This window comes from Zalophus californianus, chromosome 11 (assembly GCF_009762305.2).
Source record: "Zalophus californianus isolate mZalCal1 chromosome 11, mZalCal1.pri.v2, whole genome shotgun sequence".
NCBI lineage: Eukaryota > Metazoa > Chordata > Mammalia > Carnivora > Otariidae > Zalophus > Zalophus californianus.
This window is the reverse complement of record NC_045605.1, coordinates 71979395-72000270: the sequence shown is the minus strand read 5'-3', so window position 1 is coordinate 72000270 and position 20876 is coordinate 71979395. Positions and strand designations below refer to the sequence as shown.

The following is a 20876-nucleotide window of genomic DNA, read 5'->3' as shown; positions in this document are numbered from 1 at the left end:
CAGTAGAAGAATTTCTAGCAGGTAAGGTTTCTGGAAGTAGGAAGAAGTTACCAGGAAACACTGGGGGAAAGTGCGATCTTCTCAGAAGAAGAATTATTAACATCAAAGAGACTTTTATCGAGAGAGGGGCTGATAAGCACCTATAAAAGACTATCTTTATGAGTAAGTGACAACAATATAAATTTACTTTAAAAGCAATACAGAACTTTTTCACTTAAACAGTTACTGATAGTTTCATTAAATTATGGCATAATTATGGCCACTTAATTGAATCATTAAAGGAGAACAAATTAAAAAGAAGAGAGGTATGAAAGTGAGACCAGTTACTGAGTTTGTATTCTTCCTGGTTGTGGTGGACTTCAATCCTTAAATATCTGTGTCCTGAAAAGATGTGTTCTCATTTAAAAAGTATCTTCCTTTATTCCATATATGCTTTAAAATATTTATTGAGCAGAAAAAAAGGAAGGGTGGTAAAAAGATGACACAGATGTTGATTTAACAATTTTCTTCCAAGTTCTGGTGGATTTCGGACTTTAAATGTCTGTTTGAAAAAAAAAAGGTATCTCCCTTTATTCTGAATCTCCATATACATATATATATGTAAATATAAATATAAAGCATTTTTAAAATACGTTTAGCTAATCATAGATTACAGTTAAGAAACCATGTTCTCTGACAATGTCAATAACTGATTAGAAAGAATTGTGAATAATGTTGAAATAAATCATTTCACCATAAATATAGCTATCAAATTATATAGCTTTTGAAATATGCTAATGCATAGACATTTTAGAAGGCTTGTTTCTGTATGTTTTTCTGTACATTTTTTTGTAGTACAAGTTGCACTATTTCCACAAATATATAGTAAATACCACAGATATTAATGATTTGAAATTACATTTGTAATAAACATAGATTTCAATTTATTCAATTTTTTTATTTCCTTAAACAAAAAAAATAAAGTTACATACGTGGCTGGAACTTCAATTCTCCACCAGGCCCTGATGGAGGAAATTCTTGTTGTAATTTTTTTTGTTCCATCTGCTGTACAACCTAGTGCATTGAAAAAGAATGTCTTAAAAGTAAGTATTCTTTTATTTTCTCATGACCTTTGACAAATCACAACAAACTAATTGAAAATTGTTTCCCAAAATGAGATATTCAGACTCTAAAATTTAGATTAATATTCAACAAAGCAGTTTTTAAAATACTATAGCTAATCGGACATTGAAATATTATATTACAAAAATCACACACTTTTACCAAAACACCTAAAATTCTTTTTAATGCCACAATCATTTTATAAATACCACCTGATGATATTCCAGCTTCTGAGCCTCAAGTTGATCATGCTGACGCTGTAGCTCTTCCTTTTGTTTCTGAAGTTCATCTGCCTTTTTCTTAAGTTCACTTTCTTGTAAAGAGATAAGATTTTCATATTCTTTCAGTTCTTCCTCTGTGAAGAGCTGTTGCTGATCCAGTGTCTAAAAGGAAAAAAATTGAGGAAAGAATAATCTTGGCTATACAACAAGGTTTGATTCAGCTTTTAAAATTCTATGATTAGTAAAGTACAAGAGTTTCTATAGTAATATACCTTTTTGGTAAGAAAGGGGAAATAAGAAAATACATATTTACATATTTATTTGAGCAAAAGGAAAAATCCAAGGCTAATGAAATGGGTTACCTACAGAACAATGAAGAGAACTAGGTAGAAAGGACAGAGAGAATGCGGGAAAAGAAATCACATTTCTCTGAATACACCTTTTTCGTACAGGTTTGATTTTTAGAAACTTGTCAGTGTTTCATATACTCAAGAAAAGAGAAGAAAGAAAATCCACAAGGACAGGAAAACCCAAATTGACTATAAGCAGAAGAAAATAAATTATACTTTTATTTTAAGTGAATAAAACAGAAGGGGGGAAAAAGAACTAATCAAGAAACTTTGGATCAGAGTATTCAGACTATATGCTCAGGTTAAAAACAACAACAAAAATCTAAACAAATAATAAATTCTTTTTTGCAGAGTTTAGCAATCTGAAACACTCTGAACATCCTAGGATTGAGGAAATAAGTGGAATAATATTGCGGAAAATAGGAGCCAGGTTTCATATGAAATATGGAAAGAGGAAGAAATAGGATGTTATACTGGAATTGGAGGCATTGGACTGAAATTTCAGGAGGTAGCAGTGTGAACTCATTAAGTTTGTGTTCTGTTTTTTTAAGATTTTATTATTTACTGGAGAGAGAGAGCGAGCATGAGTGGGGGAGGGGCAAAGGGCGAGGGAGAATTAGACTCCACACTGAGCAGGGAGCCCCACACTGGACTCTGTCCCAGGACCCTGGGATCATGACCTGAGTCAAAGACAGATGCCTAACCGACTGAGCCACCCAGGAGCCCCAGTGAGCTCATTAAGTTTTAATATATACTGATACTTAAATATACCAGGATGAATATGAATGTAAGTGTATCTCTGTATGTGTATAATACGTGCATATACAAATAGACATAATACAAATATAAATATATATATAAATATACACACACACACACACACACACACACACACTTAAATGTTTTTTAATTACCCAACTTTATTATCTGACAAAGCCTAGAAGCAAAGATTCTCTGGTAGCAAGGAACACATCCAGTGCCCAGATCCCAGTCTGTGATAATGATCTCCACTAAAAGGGACCAGTGCTCCTCAGAAAAATGGCTGATTCCAGAGGTGGGATGGAGAAAGAACAAGATGAGCCTTGAACATCATCTTATTATGCTAATAAGTAAGGAAGTCCTCAAAGAATGATAGGTAACATGCCAAAAGGATACAAAAGTCAGTTTGAAGAAACTCCCACTAGCCAAATCTGGAGCAATATGGGCATCGAAATAAGTAGTGATAGTAAGGATTCAAGCTTATTGAATAAAATAAGCCATGAATCTACACTCAAACAAACAGAAATGAGGGAAGGGATAGCTTTTCCTTACTGCAGAAAGCCAACTAATAAATGCAGAAGGAATGATGATTAGAAAATCACCATTTGTCAATAGTCATTGTAATAACTGATTCTGGCTAGAATCATCAAGGATGCTAAAATTAGTAGATAATGAATCTCAAAGTGTACCCTCAAAGACTCTTTAAAAAAACAAAACAAAACAGTGGTAATGATGGTAGTGTTAATTGGTACAATTCTTTTGAAAAATACTTTTACAAAATATATCAACTGCCCGAAAAAGATTCCCTTGGTCTTGGTAGTGCTACCTTGAGAATCCATCCTATAAAATAACCCTAAACACATAAGCTTTATATAAAAATGTGTTTATAGCAGCACTATCTTTTTAAAATAAACAGTAAAAGAATGGGTGTCTGGCCCTGAGAAAACAGTTAAGCACTTCCATAACTATTAAAGTTATGCTTACAATTAATATTTGGAAATACTTTTGATATGATGTCAAGTGATTTCTTTTAAATGCTGACTTCTGATCCTGGCAGTATGGTGTATTAGACAATATAAGAGTTTAAGTTACAAGTTACAAAAGACAAAATAGTGAGGAAACCTGGTAGACAGTATCTTAACCAAATAATCAAAATTAACATTGCCAGTTATGAAATTAATCAGCAGCATATGCCTCATGATATGATGCACTTAGATCACTTTGGTGGTATTCCTACCAAAACCAGAAATCCGAAAGAAACAGCAGACTGACTCAAACTGAAGGAAATTCTACAAAATTACTGGTCTGTACTCTTTAGAAATATGAACGCCATGAGATACAAAGACTCGGGAACTGTTTCAGATTAAAGGAGATTAGGAAGACATTACAACTAAATTCAGTATATGATTCTGGATTTTCTTTTGCTATAAAGGACAGTATTAGGAAAATTAACAAAAATCTCAATAAAGTCTAGAGACTGGAAAAGAGTTTTTTGTGTGTAGCCATAGATAATTTTACTGTAGTTATGCAAGATAAATCCTTGTTTGCAAAAAATACACACTCAAGTATTTAAGGTTAAAGCAGCACCATGTGCAACTTACTCTCAAAAAAATTATGTTATATATAAATACACATATGCACAGATTAAAAATAGAGAAAGAGATAAAGAGAATAACTGTAGTAAAATGGGAAATCTGGGAAGGGTATTCAGGAATTCGTTGTCTATTCTTATAACTCTTTTGTAAATCTAAAATTATGTTAAAATGAAAAAAAGTATGTAATTATCTATTTCTCTAGTTCACCAGAAGCAATAACGGGAATGCATGTTCAAATATCTGAGCATTCTTCTTCTTCTTCACCAAAGTCCAGAAATATTATAAATATTAGAAAAAAACATGACAAAAAAAGCTGATTTCTTTAATCTCGAACTAAGATGATAAACTGTCATCCTGGGACTGTCCTCGTTTCAGCACTAAAAACTCCCACATCCCAGGAAACTCCTCAGTCCAGGCTACACCAGGACAGTTGGTCACCCTACCTCAAACTATTTTCTGGACAGTTAAAAATCTAATTGAAATGGTAATCTTTTAAATTTTGTATAGAAAATGACAATTTTTTTTTCAATCTCTTCTGGTTGCTACCTCTCAACTATTCTTTTAAAAATGTGTATGCACAGTAAACTATGGAATAAATTGGTATGCCTTTCTGGAGCAATTTGACAAGACATATTTAGAAACTAAAAATGGTCATAAACTTTGAGAATAGTTCTATTCTTAGGAATTAATCCCAGGGAAATTATTACAGATGCTCAAATATGTATGAACAAGTAGAGAGTCATCATAGTATTAATCACTACAGTAAAAAAATTGGAATTGACCCAAATGACTAAATCTGTTCCAATGGTTATATAAATTATGCTATAATCACACAACTGCATGCTAAGGAGTCATTTCTAAAGTCTGTTTTTTGAGGAATGGCATCATGAAATATTGTTAACATTAAAAAACACAGAATTTCCCAAACATACAAAGACATTTATACAGTATGAAGCCATTTTAAGACTATATAGACAGGATGGGGTGCCTGGGGGGCTCAATCCTGTAAGCCTCTGACTTCAGCTCAGGTCATGGTCTCAGGGTCCTGGGATTGAGTTGCATCGGGCTCTGAGCTCAGCAGGGAGTCCGCTTGTCCCTCTGCCTCTCCCTCTGCCCCTCCCACTGCTCAAGCTCTCACACTCTCTCTCAAATAAATACATAAAATCTTTAAAAATATACATAGAGAGATAGAAGCTTATGTGTATATGTAAATTAAAAATGGGACAGGGGTGCCTGGGTGACTTAGTCGGTTGAACACCTGGCTCTTGATTTTGGCTCAGGTCATGATCTCGGGGTAGTAAGATTGAGCTCCACATCAGACTCCACGCTGGGCATGGAGCCTGCTCAAGATTCTTTCCCTCTCCTTCAGCCCCTCCCCCTCATTTGCGCGCGCGCTCTCTCTCTCTCTCTCTCTCTCATAAATAAATAAATAAATAAATAAATAAATAAAATAAAAATGGGACAGTACACTCTATATTGTATGCTATATATGCATATACTAAAGATACAAACTATTTCCAAATTGTCATACTACAATGCATAAATTAAGTGTCTACCTCTGGATGGTAGAATTATAGGTAACTTCTAATTTATTCTTTAAATGTATCTATATTTCTAATTTTCAAGAATGAACACTAGAAAAAATAAAATTTTAAAAAGACTTCTAATTATATGTAACATGATTACAAATAAGAGGTCAATTGACACAAGCTTTCCAAAAAATCAAGTTCATTATTTTATAGTGACATTTTATTGAAAAGCCAAGACAGTAAGGCTCTACATGCAAACATAATGGGAAATAAAAGTTAAAAGTAGAATGGACTGATGTAGAATTTCTTGAACCATACATCCCATTTCAAGTAGGTTTTATTACCTCCCAGCTATCTGGCTCCAAGAATTCCTTTTTTTCTGTAGCTTTCAAAAACTCGTCTAGAGTCACTAATCGGTCTTTGTTAGCATCAACCTGATTAAAAAAAAAAATGTATATGTAAAATATAATAACTCTCATATTACTAGAAATTGTCTTCTAGACAATTGCTGTATATTTGTGTAGATGCTACTACACAAATATACAGCAATTAAGGCTAGCCTAACATCCACAGAAACAGGGATGGAGGGTTGGAAGGAAAAAAACCAGAACACTCAACATTATAGTAGAATCAGAAAATAGATACTGCTATCTTCTGTATTATTCAGATTTGAAAATACAGTGAGATATTTATACTTCTGATGCTCAAAGATCATCACGCTTGAGTCTGCTGATCTGACTGGTTAGGCTATTATGGTCTTCCTCCCTCATCACACCATGTAAAATCCCAAGAAAAATAACCTTTACAGAAAGAGGACTGTGTTAGCCAACAGTAAAGGAGTTTACATTAAAATGCTCTCAACATTCTTTCTTAAAAACAACTAATAAATCAAAATTAAAGTTGACAACCAGTCCCAATCCTCTTCAGTGGCTGTTACAGCCATCCAGTTGCAAAAGTGAACTCCATAATGGCCAAAGAAATTCACTTGACACTTGGGATGCCAGCAGTCAACAGAAATCCCAATCCATCACCAATAGCTCAAATATCAGGTGAAAATCACTGACGCAAAACAGTGGGTGTTAGTTACTGGCCTCTGATGTCTATGACCAAAGTTCTCAGCTTAATAATGTCAATAAGAACTAAATACGTTGTTATAAACCATTACGGTATTAGATTTTTTGTATTTTCTTAATAAAAACACAGCCTTTTAAAACATCAAATCTTGGACTACATTATCTTTTACTTCTAAAAGACATGCAACAGCATCTTAATCTCTTAAATAAAAACCTTTTAAATTTTAAAATATTTTAAAGTAGTTACAAAATAATTTTATCTACACTAAGGGAGTCTAGCGAATATTCTGGATCAAAAAATGCAAAATTCAATTAAATAACTACTTTGTGTATTTATTTTCCACTTTATGGTAAGATTTATTGCAAGAACTTGAATAATCCATTGAAATAACATATATTCTTAAAATTTTAAAACATACCTCATTCATCACATGTTCCCTCATTCTAAGCCGTTCTTCCTCCATTTCTACCATATCATCCTCCTCATTTTTGGGGTCATATACTTTCTCCAACTAAAAAGAAAAGTTTAAAACCAACATAAAAGGAAGGAAAATAATAGAAGGAAAAAAGAGAGCAAAAATGCTGAACACTTAAATGAACTCATTTACCTCTTTAGTAAATAGGGCTTCTAATTCTTGTTCATCCAGAAAGCCATCATTATTGACATCTGAAGTTTAAAAAGTCACAAATGCAAAAATTTATTTTAATGCCTTCGAAAATCAATAAATAAATTACAACTCTTCACAACTGCCTTGCAGAAGTGATACTAACACGAAGCATCCATGTGCTACATAAAGATGTTTCCTCCTTTTTTATGAAGCCTCACATCAGTCCAACTGATAACAATTTACTACTAATTTATAATTCATACTAGGTTTTTTTTTAGAAAAATATATCTTAACCAGTTTTTTTCAAACATATAAAGTGAAACAATACGCTATAGGGAAAAAAGTAAATTTTAATATTATAGCATAAAGTGTGCTAGATAGAACCTAGCTAGTCACAGAAATACCTTCAGTTTACAGAGAACCTTACAGTAAGCTGTAATGAGTCAACAGTTAAAGCAGGTAAAAGACACAGCTACTGACTTAAAGTATTTTATGCTGCAGGTCAGCAATAAAGACTATTCTATTACCCTAGAGAAAAATTCTAAACATTTACTGTCAATAGGACTCAATAGCAGACCTTGACAAAAACCAGTTAAGAATAAAGCAACTATAATCTTTCAAACAGCAGACATAAATATTAATATTTGTATCAAATCTGTTACCATGTAATTTGAAAAATGTCTTGGGGTCAAAGTCATTAGGATCCAATCCATCAGTCTCTTCCCATACCTCTTTTAGTTGATCTTTGCTTCCCTGTGAATCAATTTTTAAAAAATGCTCAAAACAAAATATAATCTATGTATATAGACTGAAAATAAAACACAAATTTGAGAAACTATGCTGAATTAAGATTCTAAAGTACTAATAACTTATGATAAAATTCTATCTGATACTCAAAGAAGTATCTTCATCTAATGATGGTTTCTTAAAGTCATAATTCTTACTGGATGATTAACTTTGGGATGATTTTCATGCTTTTTCCTCATTTCTTCAAATTTAGATTCTTCTTCTTTTCTCTTTTCTTCATTCAGTGTTTTTAAATATTCTCTTCTTTCATGTTCCTTCATCATTTCATATTTTTTAAATTCTTCATGTCGAGTCTTATCATAGTGTTCCAGATCACTTGTGGCCTATAATGTAATATTTAAACTAAATAACAAGGAGTATTTGAAAATATAAATAAGGGCTTTCTTGCATACAGCATATTCTAATAGAAGGTAGTATAGAAGGTCCAGAAAACATTGGACTCCTCTTTTAAACTCTGCCATTTTATTTTAGTCATTATTATTATTACCAGAATGTAGGCATTAAAAGAAACTCAGAGTTCAAAGCAAGCCTCAACTTTAGAAAGTTCTTCATAAGTAAGTAATATATAAATTGATTTTAAAAAGAAGGAAGGGACTGTATCAAATCTATACAATATAGAAAACTAGAATTGTTTCTAACTACTTAACTAAACTCATACCCAGGCTACAACATGCATTTTGGTAACTCCATACAGTACAACATGAGAAGCCTACAAACTCTTATCTAAAATCCCAGAGCCCAGATATGTTTCAGAATTTTCTAGTTTTCAGAAAAAGAATATGGCACTTATGCCATATTGTGTAATATCCTTGCAGAGTCTATAATCAAACAGATTAGTACTTCCTCAGCAAAGTCTATGAATATTCACATTATGTAGGCTAAATAAAAACTACAAATAGCCTTATTATAACTGAAGCCAGATTTCAGCTTTTATAGTGCTTTGGATTTTGGAATTGTGGGCAAGGGGTTACAGACCGTTATGGTCATATTATTATCTGTAGTAATAAAGGTTAAGCTATCTCCCTTTAAAAATATTCTTGAGAGTGTCTAAATGTTATATTACCACTTCACTGAATTTACTTATCGAATGACAGAGCCTCAAAGGCACAATGACAACACTTTTTAGAATTATTCTCACCGCTTTGATGAGCATATCTAAATCTGTAGATTCAAACTTGTCAGGATTCAGGTGGTTTAGGTGATCAAATTGTTTTAGAAGAGCATGGTGGTCTATGCCTGTATCTGAAAGAAAATGAGAAAACTGTAAATGATAAAGTACTAAAAGCTAGAAACATTAATATAAATAATACATAAGCATAAGTATTCATATTTATTCTATAGGATCTTATAAGAATATTCAAAATTTTAGATTAAGCTTTCATATTTTCTTTTAGAATATTGTACATAGTGTTATTCTAGGCAATAGTGATGTCCTTGAATCCAGAAAGGAATACAACATAATATGTACACTTTAATATTATTTCTAGAAAGGCTAGTTGACTATCAGTATAATTAATAGTAAAAACTTTTTTATTATTGTAAAACTACCATATTTCCTACTTTTAATTAGATAAAGTCTAATATACTGCCTTCATCAGAGATCTAAGTAGAGGGGCGCCTGAGTGGCTCAGTCAGTTAAGCTACCGACTCTTGCTTTAGGCTCAGGTCATGATTTCCTGGATGGTGGGATTGAGCCCCACATTGAGCAGCATGTCGGGGCTCTGGACTCAGTGAGGAGTATGCTTGAGATTCTCTCCTTCTGCCCCTCCCCCCAACTCATGGTCTCACGCTTGCTCTCTTCCTCTCAAATAAATCTTAAAAAAAAAAAAAAAGGACCTAAGTGGAATTTCTCTTTTTTTAGTATTTTATTTTTAAGCAATCTCTACACCCAAAGTGGGGCTCAAACTCACAATCCTGAGATCAAGAGTTGCATGCTTTTCCAACTGAGCAACTCAGGTGCCCCCTAAAGAGAATTTCTAAAAAGAATTGTTCTAAAATTTATATGAAGGAATTTTTTGTATGCTGCTCCAATGAATCCTTTACGGAACAATAAAAATCTAAATTAGGTAAATTCATTTGGATTAGGACTTATTTTTAAAGACATATCAATTATTTTCTTTGTGAACATTTTTTTTTAAACAAGCTACAGTTTGGGGCACCTGGCTGGCTCACTTGGTTAAGCATCTGACTTTTTTTTTTTTAAGATTTTATTCATTTATTTAAGAGAGAAAGAGAGCAGGAACAGGGGGAGGGACAGAGACAAGGAGAAGCAGACTCCTCACTGAACAGAGAGCCCAACAACATGAGGCTCAGTCCCGAGCCAAAGGCAGCCATTTAACCTACTGAACTACCCAGGCGCCCCTAGTGTCTGACTCTTGATCTTGCTCAGGTCTTGATCTCAGGGTTGTGAGTTCAAACCCAATTTTGAGGGGCGCCTGGGTGGCTCAGTCGTTAAGCATCTGCCTTCGGCTCAGGTCATGATCCCAAGGTCCTGGGATCGAGCCCCGCATCAGGCTCCCCACTCAGCGGGAAGCCTGCTTCTCTCTCACTCCCCCTGCTTGTGTTCCCTCTCTCACTGTGTCTCTCTCTGTCAAATACTTAAAATCTTGAAAAAAAAAAATTGGGGCCCCACGCTGGGCATGGAGTCTACTTAAAAAACAAACAAACAAAACAAAAACAAAAAACAAGCCACAGTGTATTGTAGCTGAAAGGGTAAAGTGAGTCTGGACTATTTCAGTTGGATTATAGAATTGAGCAAAATAGGTACATGTGTTGATTTGTTAAAAGTCAGAATTCTCACTTAGAAAAAAGGAATGTACAAATATGGAATCATGGAAGGCAAGAAAAAAATCTCTGACTTGGCATCAGGGAAATACAAATCAAAACCACAATGAGATACCACCTCACACCAGTCAGAATGACTAAAATTAACAAATCAGGAAACAACAGATGTTGGTGAGGATGCGGAGAAAGGGGAACCCTCTTACACTGTTGGTGGGAATGCAAGCTGATGCAGCCACTCTGGAAAACAGTTCCTCAAAAAGTTGAAAACAGAGCTACCCTACGAGCCAGCAATTGCTCTATGGGGTATTTACCCCAAAGATACAAATGTAGTGATCCAAAGGGGCACCTGCACCCTAATGTTTATAGCAGCAATGTCCACAATAGCCAAACTATGGAAAGAGCCCAAGATGTCTATTGACAGATGAATGGATAAAGATGTGGTATATATACACAATGGAATACTACTCAGTCATCAAAAAAATGAAATCTTGCGACTTGCAATGATGTGGATGGAATTAGAGGGTATTATGCTAAGCAAAATAAGTCCAATCAGAGAAAAACAATTATCATATGATCTCACTCATATGCGGAATTTAAGAAAACAGAGGATCATAGGGGACAAAGAGGAAAAAATAAAACAAGATGAAATCAGAGAGGGAGACAAACCATAAGAGACTCTTAATCATAGGAAATAAACTGAAGATTACTGGAGGGGAGAAGGGTGGGTGGATGGGGTAACTGGGTGATGGACATTAAGGAGGGCACGTGATGTAATGAGCACTGGGTATTATATAAGACTGATGAATCATTGACCTCTACCTCTGAAACTAATAATACATTATATGTTAATTAATTGAATTTAAATTTTAAAAAAAGAAATAAATCTCTAGAAATAGATGAGAATTAGCACTGTGTGAACTTATTTCTAAAATATGAATATGTACATACATATGTATGTATGCTTTACAGGTACACACACATGTGTGTGTATATACGCACATACATTTATACAGCCAAAAATGTGTGTGCCCGTGTATGTCGATGTATATAGACATGCATAAATCTCCTATCTCTGTCCAGTGAAAATGTCAATAAGAAAATATATTCCAGGGGCACCTGATTGGCTCAGTCAGTTAAGCATCTGCCTTCGGCTCAGCTCATGATCCCAGAATTCTGGGACTGAGCCCCTCGTCAAGCTCCCTGCTCAGCAGAAAGTCTGCTTCTCCCTCAGCCTCTGCCCCTCCCCCCGCTTGTGCTTCTCTCTCTCTCAAATGAATAAATAAAATCTTAAGAAAAGAAAAGAAAGAAAATATATTCCAGAAGCAATGAGCACACCTACTGCCAGTCTTTGGTCTGTAATATCATTTCCCACTAAAAAAAACCAGGAATCCTCAGAGAAATAGCTCATTCCAGGCCTGGGGCAGGATAGGTACAAGATGAGCCTGGAACATTTTGTTATACCAGAAAGTAAGAAACTGCTATATTTAGTTAAATTAAGATTTCGCTGAATTCTTTGTATGGCACTGTACAAATTTTACTTATGAAGAAAAGATTTGTCATAAGACCCAGGCCTAAAAGATATGACCGGACAGTGAAATACATGAAAAGATGCTTAACCTCACTCAAAATAGGAGAAATGTGTATTAAAACCATGCTATTATACTATCTAACAGAACGGTAAAACTCTTAAAGTCTGAAGATACATACTATTAACAGGATGTGAGAAATTATAAGAGTATGTATTGATACAACCTCTGTGGAGGTGGCAATATCTATAAAAATTACAAATACATATATATAGTTTCTCTGTGGGGAACGTATCCTACAGATAATTTTACACAGATATACAGCGATATATATACAAGACTATTCGCTAAAAATAACCCAAATACTCATCACCAGAGGCCTAGTTAAATAAATTATGGCATATCCATATAATGGAAATCTATGCAGCTATAAAATAAACTTTTTTAAAATGAAGATGGTCTCCATGTACTAATACAGAAAGGTCTCCAAATATGTTGTTAACAGAAAAAGACAAAGTACAAAATGTGTATTATATGCTAACCTTCTGCATAAAAAGAGAGGAAAAATAAGGACTTTTATTTGTATTTGCTTATATAAGAATGAAGAAACAGAAGGATCATGTTGGGGGAACTGATAGGACACAAAAATATCAGAGCACTTTTGCTATATGCCTTCTATAGTTTCTGGTTTTCAGCCATGTGAATGTATTACTTACTTTAAAAATTATACCAAAAAAAAAAAAAAAGACCCTTTAAGTCTTTCTTCAAATTATCAGAAATTTCAATTCATAAATTCTGAATCAGTAAGAAAACATACATAAGTTTTCTAAGCATCAGACAGTTTTCTTTAGATAATGAAATTCAGCCCCTATTTGGAATAAAGAAAATATTGCCAAGATGGAACGGATGGAGGTTGTCTAAGAGGAAAGTAATCTCAAAACACCTTAGGCCCAGATTTAAGGACGGAACCTCCTTCTATGTCTGACCACCTGAGGTAGTAGGGTATGCGCTCAGTTTACCTCTCATTGATTTCCTTAAATCTCAGGATAAGGAATATTTGGTACTGGTTTTCTATGTCTATTCACCAGCAAGGAGTTTAATGCTCTACACAAGCATTTCTCCAATATGATCCATTGACCAGAGGCACATGTTTAAAATACATATTACTCACCCCCAGAATCAGAAACTCTAGAGGTAAGATCCAGTTAACTGAATTTTTAACAAGCTCCCCAGGTGATTCCTATGCAATCTGAAGTTTAAGAACTACTATTCACGGGGCGCCTGGGTGGCTCAGTCGTTAAGCATCTGCCGTCGGCTCAGGTCATGATCTCAGGGTCCTGGGATCGAGCCCCGCATCGGGCTCCCCGCTCAGCGGGAAGCTTGCTTCTCCCTCTTCTTCTCCCGCTGCTTCTGTTCCCTCTCTCTCTGTCCAATAAATAAATAAAATCTTTAAAAAAAAAAAAAAAAAAACTACTATTCACCAGGAGTAAATGTTCAAATGTTTATTAATGCCAATGAACCATCGTTGGCATTATAGCCTATAAGGGACATGTCACAAAAATAGGTCAGCCAGCTGGAAGGGTCTCCCACTTGTCAAATCTAGCTTCTTGATTTTGTTTCATAATTAGAAAGGCCATTCCAAGATAATAAAGAAATTCACCTATGTTGTCATCTAGTGCTTTTATGGTATTATTTTCTACACTGATATCTTTGATTCATTTGTACTTATTCTGATGTAAATGAGATACAGCTCTAACTGTACCTTTTTCCAAATGGCTAACCAATTGTACCAACATTATTCTTTTTAAAAATCTATCTTGATCCTACTAATAATGAGATACCACCTTTAATTCAAACTAAATTCTAAATGTATTTACTTTTACTTCTGGTATTTCTATTTAGTTCCACTGGTCTTTCTACTTATATGCCAAAACTATACAGTTCTAATGACTGGGGCTTAGTGATATATTTTAATACCTAACCTATCTATCTAGTCCTTCATTGTTCTTTTTCTGAAGTATGTAGCTTTTTTGCTTCTTTTTTCATATGAACTTTAAAATTAAGTTGTCTAGCAGCAGAAAAAAAAAGTACATATTTTTATTTGGATCCTGTCAAACTTATAAATTAACCTAAGGAAAACTGACATGTTTATAACGTTGAGTCTTTGTATCAAAAAGATGTTATGTCCTATATCATATGACCTCACTGATATGAGGAATTCTTAATCTCAGGAAACAAACTGAGGGTTGCTGGAGTGGTGGGGGATGGGAGTGATGGGGGAGCTGGGTGATGAATGTTGGGGAGGGTGTGTGCTATGGTGAGCGCTGTGAATTGTGTAAGACTGATGAATCACAGACCTGTACCTCTGAAACAAATAATACATTATATGTTAAAAAAAAGAAGAAGAAGATAACAGGAAGGGAAAAATGAAGGGGGGGAAATTGGAGGGGGAGACGAACCATGAGATACTATGGACTCTGAGAAACAAACTGAGGGTTCTAGAGGGGAGGGGGTGGGGGTTTGGGTTAGCCTGGTGATGGGTATTAAAGACGGCACATACTGCACGGAGCACTGGGTGTTATGCACAAACAATGAATCACGGAATACTACATCAAAAACTAATAATGTATGGTGACTAACACAATATAATAATAAAAAAATAAAACTGAAAAAAAAAAGATGTTATGTCTTCTCATTTTTTTCAAGTCTACTTTTGCATCCTTCAGGAGTATTTTAAAGCTTGTCTATAAGTCCAATTTGTTAATAGGTTTAATCTGGGTATTTTATCTTTGTTGGTATTTGTAAATGGAGTCTTTTCTTCCATTATATCTTGTAACTGGCTGTTGCATATGAAAAATACTGATTTCTGGATATTAAGTTTACCTTGCTGAATTTTCCTGTTCTTTATGTTACTTTTTTAGTCAATTATTTTGAGTTTTCCAAGTATATAATCCTATCACCTGCAAACAGAAATGGTTTTATCAACTCCTTTTCAATTACTTTATCTCCAGTTTTTTTTTTTTTCATTTATGTAATTGTTTTTGTTAGTACCTCCAATGCTATGATAATTAGTAGTGGTGATTGTGGACATCGTCTTGTTCCTGATGTTAATTAGAATACACACTTGCATTTCCCTACCAAGTATGATGTGGCTGAGTTAAACATACCTGATCATGTTACAGAAGTATCTATTGATCACTATTTTATTACTTTTTTAAAATTAAGAAGTGTTAAATTTTGTCAATTGCTCCTTTTCTGTAGATTTAGAGATGGTCATATGATATAGGAGATTGCTTTCTTATCTGTGGATATCTTCACATTTCAAAAATTCTACTTCATAGCTATTTAATATTCTCACAGTCTAAAATTAAAAGAATATAGGAGCATGAATAGGCAGAGCACAGAGGATTTTTAGGGCAGTGAAACTATTCTGCATGATACTATAATGGTAGATACATATCATTATAGATTTGTCCAAATCCTAGACTGTAAAACACCAAAGTGAACTCTAATGTAAACTATGGACTTTGGGTGATTATGATGTGTCAATGTAGGTTCATCAATTGTAACAAATTTACCATTCTGGTGGGTGATGCTAGTAATGAAGGAGGTTATGCATGTTTGGGGGGCTGGGGGCAAATGGGAAATCTCTGCACCTTCCCTTCAATTTTGCTGTAAACCTTACACTGCTCTAAAAGAATCAAATCTTAATTTTATTCATTTATTTATTTGTTTATTTGTTTATTTATTTTAGAGAGAGAGTGTGTGTGAATGGGGGAGCAGGGCTAGGGGTGGAGGGAGGGGTAGAAGTAGAGGGAGAGACAATCTTAAGCAGACTCTGCACGGAGCTTGGAGCCCCATACAAGGCAGGGCTCTATCTCACAACCCCAAGATCACAATTTGAGTCAAAACCAAGAGTTGGACACATAACCAAATGTGCTACTCACACATGCCAAATCTTAATTTTAAAAGATAGAAGTTTCAAAGATTTATTCTAATTTATCCTTTGTCCTTTGACTTCTTGATTTTTGTCACACCAAAATTTTTTCTATTACTATTCATATGATGATTTATAGTATTAGATTTCCTAATATTAAGTCAATCTTGCATTCCTAAAATAAATGCACTTGCTATTATATGGTGTACTTTTGACATAAAATAATTTTGGTTTTGGCATCAATACATATTAAGAGTATGAAAGCTTTCCTTCTTTTTTTATGCTCTGGAATAGTTTAAATAGCACTGACAATCTGTTCTTTTTTTAAAAAAAAAAAAAGATGTATTTATTTTTACTTGAGAAGGAGAGAGGGCAGAGGGACAGGGAAGGAAGAGAATCCCAAGCAGACTCCCCACTGAGTGTGGAACCCAACACGGGGCTCGATCTCACGACCCTGAGATCATGACCTGAGCTGAAACCAAGAGTTGGACACTTAACCAACTGAGCCACCCAGGTGTCCTGACAATCTGTTCTTTAACAGTTTAATAGAATTCCTTTTGACACTCTCTGGGCATAGTATGGTTTTTTTAGAGCAAGCTCTCTGACGATTTTCTGTTTCATCTATGGAAATTGTTATAATTAGATTTTCTCTCTCTTGGTTTGCTTTGATGTTATTCTTCCTCCCTTATTTTTTTTTAAAGATTTTATTTATTTATTTGACAGAGAGAGAAGGAACACAAGCAGCAGGGGTGGGAGAGGAAGAAGCAGGCTCCCCGTCAAGCAGGGAGCCCAATGTGGGGCTCGATCCCAGGACCCTGGGATCACGACCTGAGCCAAAGGCAGATGCTTAACGACTGAGCCACCCAGGCGCCCCATTCTTCCTCCTTTAAATCAGTGGCTTAATTCATTACTTTTCATTGATAAAATAATTTAAGGCTAATCATTTTGATTTTTGAATGATGTGATTACCTATTTTAAAAATTAAAAATTAAGAGAATGCAAATCAATGCTAACATTAAATTTTGACTAGAAGAGCATGGTATGTGCCAATATAAACTGACCTCAACAACCAAATACTGAAACTTTCCTACTTTTTTTTAGCACTTACCTTGAAGGGAATCCAACTTAGCTTTAATTAGCATTCTTAACCTTGCCACTTCTTGCCTTTTCAGTTCATCAAGTTTTGTCCTCACGTGGTGACTTACTAAATCCAGTTCTTTGCTTAGCCTCCCACTCTGTTAAAATTAACAAGCTAGTTTTATTTATTACATTCCATTTTTAGACCAGACACAATATATTAAAATTAGGGTTATGATGAAGTATGATAAATACTTTAGACTAATTTAGATAAATTTGGCATTACAAAAAGCATTTCTTTCAGAAGATACTCAGTTTATAACTCTAAAATCAAGATGTGTAAAAAACATATATTATGGAAAGAGTCCAAATGTCCATCAAGTGATCAATGGATGAAGAAGATACGTATACATATACAATGGCATATCAGTCAGCCATAAAAAAGAATGAACTCTTGCCATTTGCAATGACATGGATGGAGCTAGAGAGTATTATACTAAGCAAAATTAGTCAGTCAGTCAAAGACAAATACCACAAGATTTCACTCATATGTGGAATTTAAGAAACAAAACAGATAAATACGGGGCGGGGGGGGGAGAAGCAAACCAAAAACAGACTCAACTCTAGAAAACACACTGAGGGCTACTGGAGGGGAGGTGGGCAGGGGGGATGGGTTAAACAGGTGATGGGTATTAAGGAGGGCACTTTTTGTGATGAGCACTGGGTGTTGTATGTAAGTGATGAATCACAAAATTCTATACCTGAAACTAATATTACACTGCATGTTAACTGGAATTTAAAGAAAAATTTGAAGAAAATAAAAACCATATAATTGAAAGCATAATCAAAGCACAAAGAAGAAACTCAAAAAGTAACTTGAATTGTAAAATGGTACAGCCACTTTGAAAAACAATTTGGCAGTTCCTCAAAAAGTTAAACACAGAATTACCATATGACCCAGCAATTCCATTCTTAGGTATATACTTAAAGAATTGAAACATACGTTCACATAAAAACTTGTACCTGAATTTTCATAGCAGCATTATTCATACTAGTATAAAAAGTGGAAATAACCAAATGTCCATCAACTGATGAGCTGATAACCAAAATATGGAATATCCATAAAGTGGGATATTGTTCAGCCATAAAAAGAAATGAATGTACTAATATAAGCTACAATACAATGAACCTTGAAAAACATTATGCTCAAAGAAACCAGACACAAAAGGCCACATATTGTATAATTCCATTTATGTAGAATGTCCAAAATAGGCAAATCCATAGAGATAGAAAGTAGATCAATGATTGCCAAGGGATAAGAAGGGGGGGGAGTGATGGCTTAATGGGTACAGGGTTTCTTTTGGGAGGAAATGATATCGTTTAAAAGTAGACAGTGATAAATAAAATCTTGAAAAAAAAAAAAGGGGGGGGCCTGGGCGGCTCAGTTGGTTAAGAGACTGCCTTAGGCTCAGGTCATGATCTCAGGGTCCTGGGATCGAGCCCCACATCGGGCTCCCTGCTCCGCGGGAAGCCTGCTTCTCCCTCTCCCACTCCCCCTGCTTGTGTTCCCTTTCTCGCTGTGTCTCTGTCACGTAAATAAATAAAATCTTTAAAAAAAAAAAGTAGATAGTGATGATGGTCACATGTAGATATACTACTGAATTATATGCTTTAAAGGGGCAAGTTTTAAGGTATGTGAATTACATTTCAATAAAGTAATTTTAAAAAATAACTTGGCCACCTTAAGTTTTAATAGTTACATATATAAATAACTTTTCAAAATTCATCTTTTTTAGGCTGTCTCCTTTGATTACTTTTCTCTTAGATGAGTACTTAGATACATGTTCCAAAATTTAAGAAACAAAATAGCTAGTAGCTTACTTTCTCTTGTTTATAAATGCATTTGCAATCACAAACTGCAAATCTAACTAGCAATCAGGCAGACAGACTTTTTAGGACTGAGTCAACGGGGCCCACTGAGGAAGGTAAAGAAAAGAAACCCCCTACAAAGGAGACCAAGAAAGAATATTCAGAGGTAAGAAGGCGAACTAGGAGAATTTGCTATTATAGAAGCAAAAAGACTGATATACTCAAGGAGAGGGTAGTCATCATTATTACATACAACAATGGTTCTCAAAGTGTGGTCCCCAAGTAGAACATTAGCACCAACTGGGAACGTTAGAAATGCAAGTTCTGACTTACTGAATCACAAAGTCTATAGGTGGGGCACAGGAATCTGTGTTTCAACAAGTCCTAAAATCTGAGAACCACTGAGATAATAAAAAGGGGTCCAGTAAGAACAGAAATAAATAGTATTCACTGGATTTGGCAATTAAGAAGTCACTGACATCCTTCGTGAAAGTATATTCAGTGGCATGATATAGACAAAGCCATAATCTTTCCAGTCAGCAATATTTGGGAAGTGAAGAAATGCAGTATGATTCCCCTTTCAAAATACTTGGCTGAGGGGCACCTGGGTGGCTCAGTCTGTTAAGCATCTGCCTTCAGACGCTTCTGCTCAGGTTATGATCCCAGGGACCTGGGATGGAGCCCCACATCAGGCTCCCTGCTCAGGTGGGAGCCTATTTCTCCCCTCCCTCTCCCTCTGCCTGCCGCTCCCCCTGCTTGTGCTCTCTCCCTCTCTCTCTGTCAAAATAAATAAATAAAATCTTTAAAAAAAAAAAAACCTGATCAAAATACTTGGCTGAAAAGGAAAGGACAAATTTTAAATTTTTTCTCCCAATTTTATTGATAAGAGTCTTTGCGGAGCTATTTATATAATGATTCCGTTGGCTTGAGTTTTAGTGTCTTTTTTTTTTTTTTTTAAGATTTTATTCACTCCTTTGACAGAGAGAGACACAGCAAGAGAGGGAACACAAGCAGGGGAGTGGGAGAGGGAAGAGCAGGCTTCCCGCGGAGCAGGGAGCCAGATGCGGGGCTCGATCCCAGGACCCTGGGATCATGACCTGAGCCGAAGGCAGACGCTTTAACGACTGAGCCACCCAGGCGCCCCTTTAGTGTCTATTTTAATTCTTATATCTTTTTCATTGAATAACTGTTTAACTTATTACATTTTGTCTCCCCCTGCCCCAATAGGGAATAGGATTGACTGTGAAAGGCAGACAGTTATAAAAGTATTCCCATACCAAACCAGGATTATCTCTCTATTGTACTTCCTATTATCTACCTTTTCGGTTACCCACAAACAATGTTCTTTTTTAAAAAAAGATTTATTTATTCATTTGAGAGAAAGAGAGAGAGAACAGGGAAAGGGCAGAGAGAGGGAGAGAGAATCTCAAGCAGACTCCACACTGGCTGTGGAGCCCAAAGCATGGCTCAATTTCATGACTCTGAGATCTTGACTTGAGCCAAAACCAAGAGTTGGACATTTAACCACTGAGCCACCCAGGCATCCTGCCACAAATAATGTTCTTAATCCTAACTTAAGTAGATAAGAGACACTGAAAGTTCTACATTAAATATTATTCAGCCCAGGAAATTAGTTCCAT

General features: G+C 35.0%; 1 protein-coding gene across 5 annotated transcripts in view; it reads right to left on the bottom strand.

Annotated features, from left to right (window-relative positions):
* Window positions 1-428: 428 nt before the first annotated feature.
* Window positions 429-20876, bottom strand: part of NUCB2 (nucleobindin 2) — a 54021-nt gene continuing 33573 nt past the window's right edge. For 2 of the 5 annotated variants that reach the window (XM_027581343.2, XM_027581344.2), the window contains exons 5-14: window positions 17399-17525; window positions 9182-9285; window positions 8181-8366; window positions 7899-7989; window positions 7237-7295; window positions 7048-7140; window positions 5900-5989; window positions 1314-1484; window positions 972-1053; window positions 429-541 (exon numbers count right to left, since the gene is read on the bottom strand). In XM_027581343.2, coding sequence (XP_027437144.1) covers window positions 534-541; window positions 972-1053; window positions 1314-1484; window positions 5900-5989; window positions 7048-7140; window positions 7237-7295; window positions 7899-7989; window positions 8181-8366; window positions 9182-9285; window positions 17399-17525 — 1011 coding nt within the window. In that variant the 3' untranslated portion in view covers window positions 429-533. Of the gene's footprint in view, window positions 542-963; window positions 1054-1313; window positions 1485-5899; window positions 5990-7047; window positions 7141-7236; window positions 7296-7898; window positions 7990-8180; window positions 8367-9181; window positions 9286-17398; window positions 17526-20876 lie in introns of those variants that run through there. The other 3 variants (XM_027581346.1, XM_027581345.2, XM_027581347.1) reach the window with 3 other exon arrangements.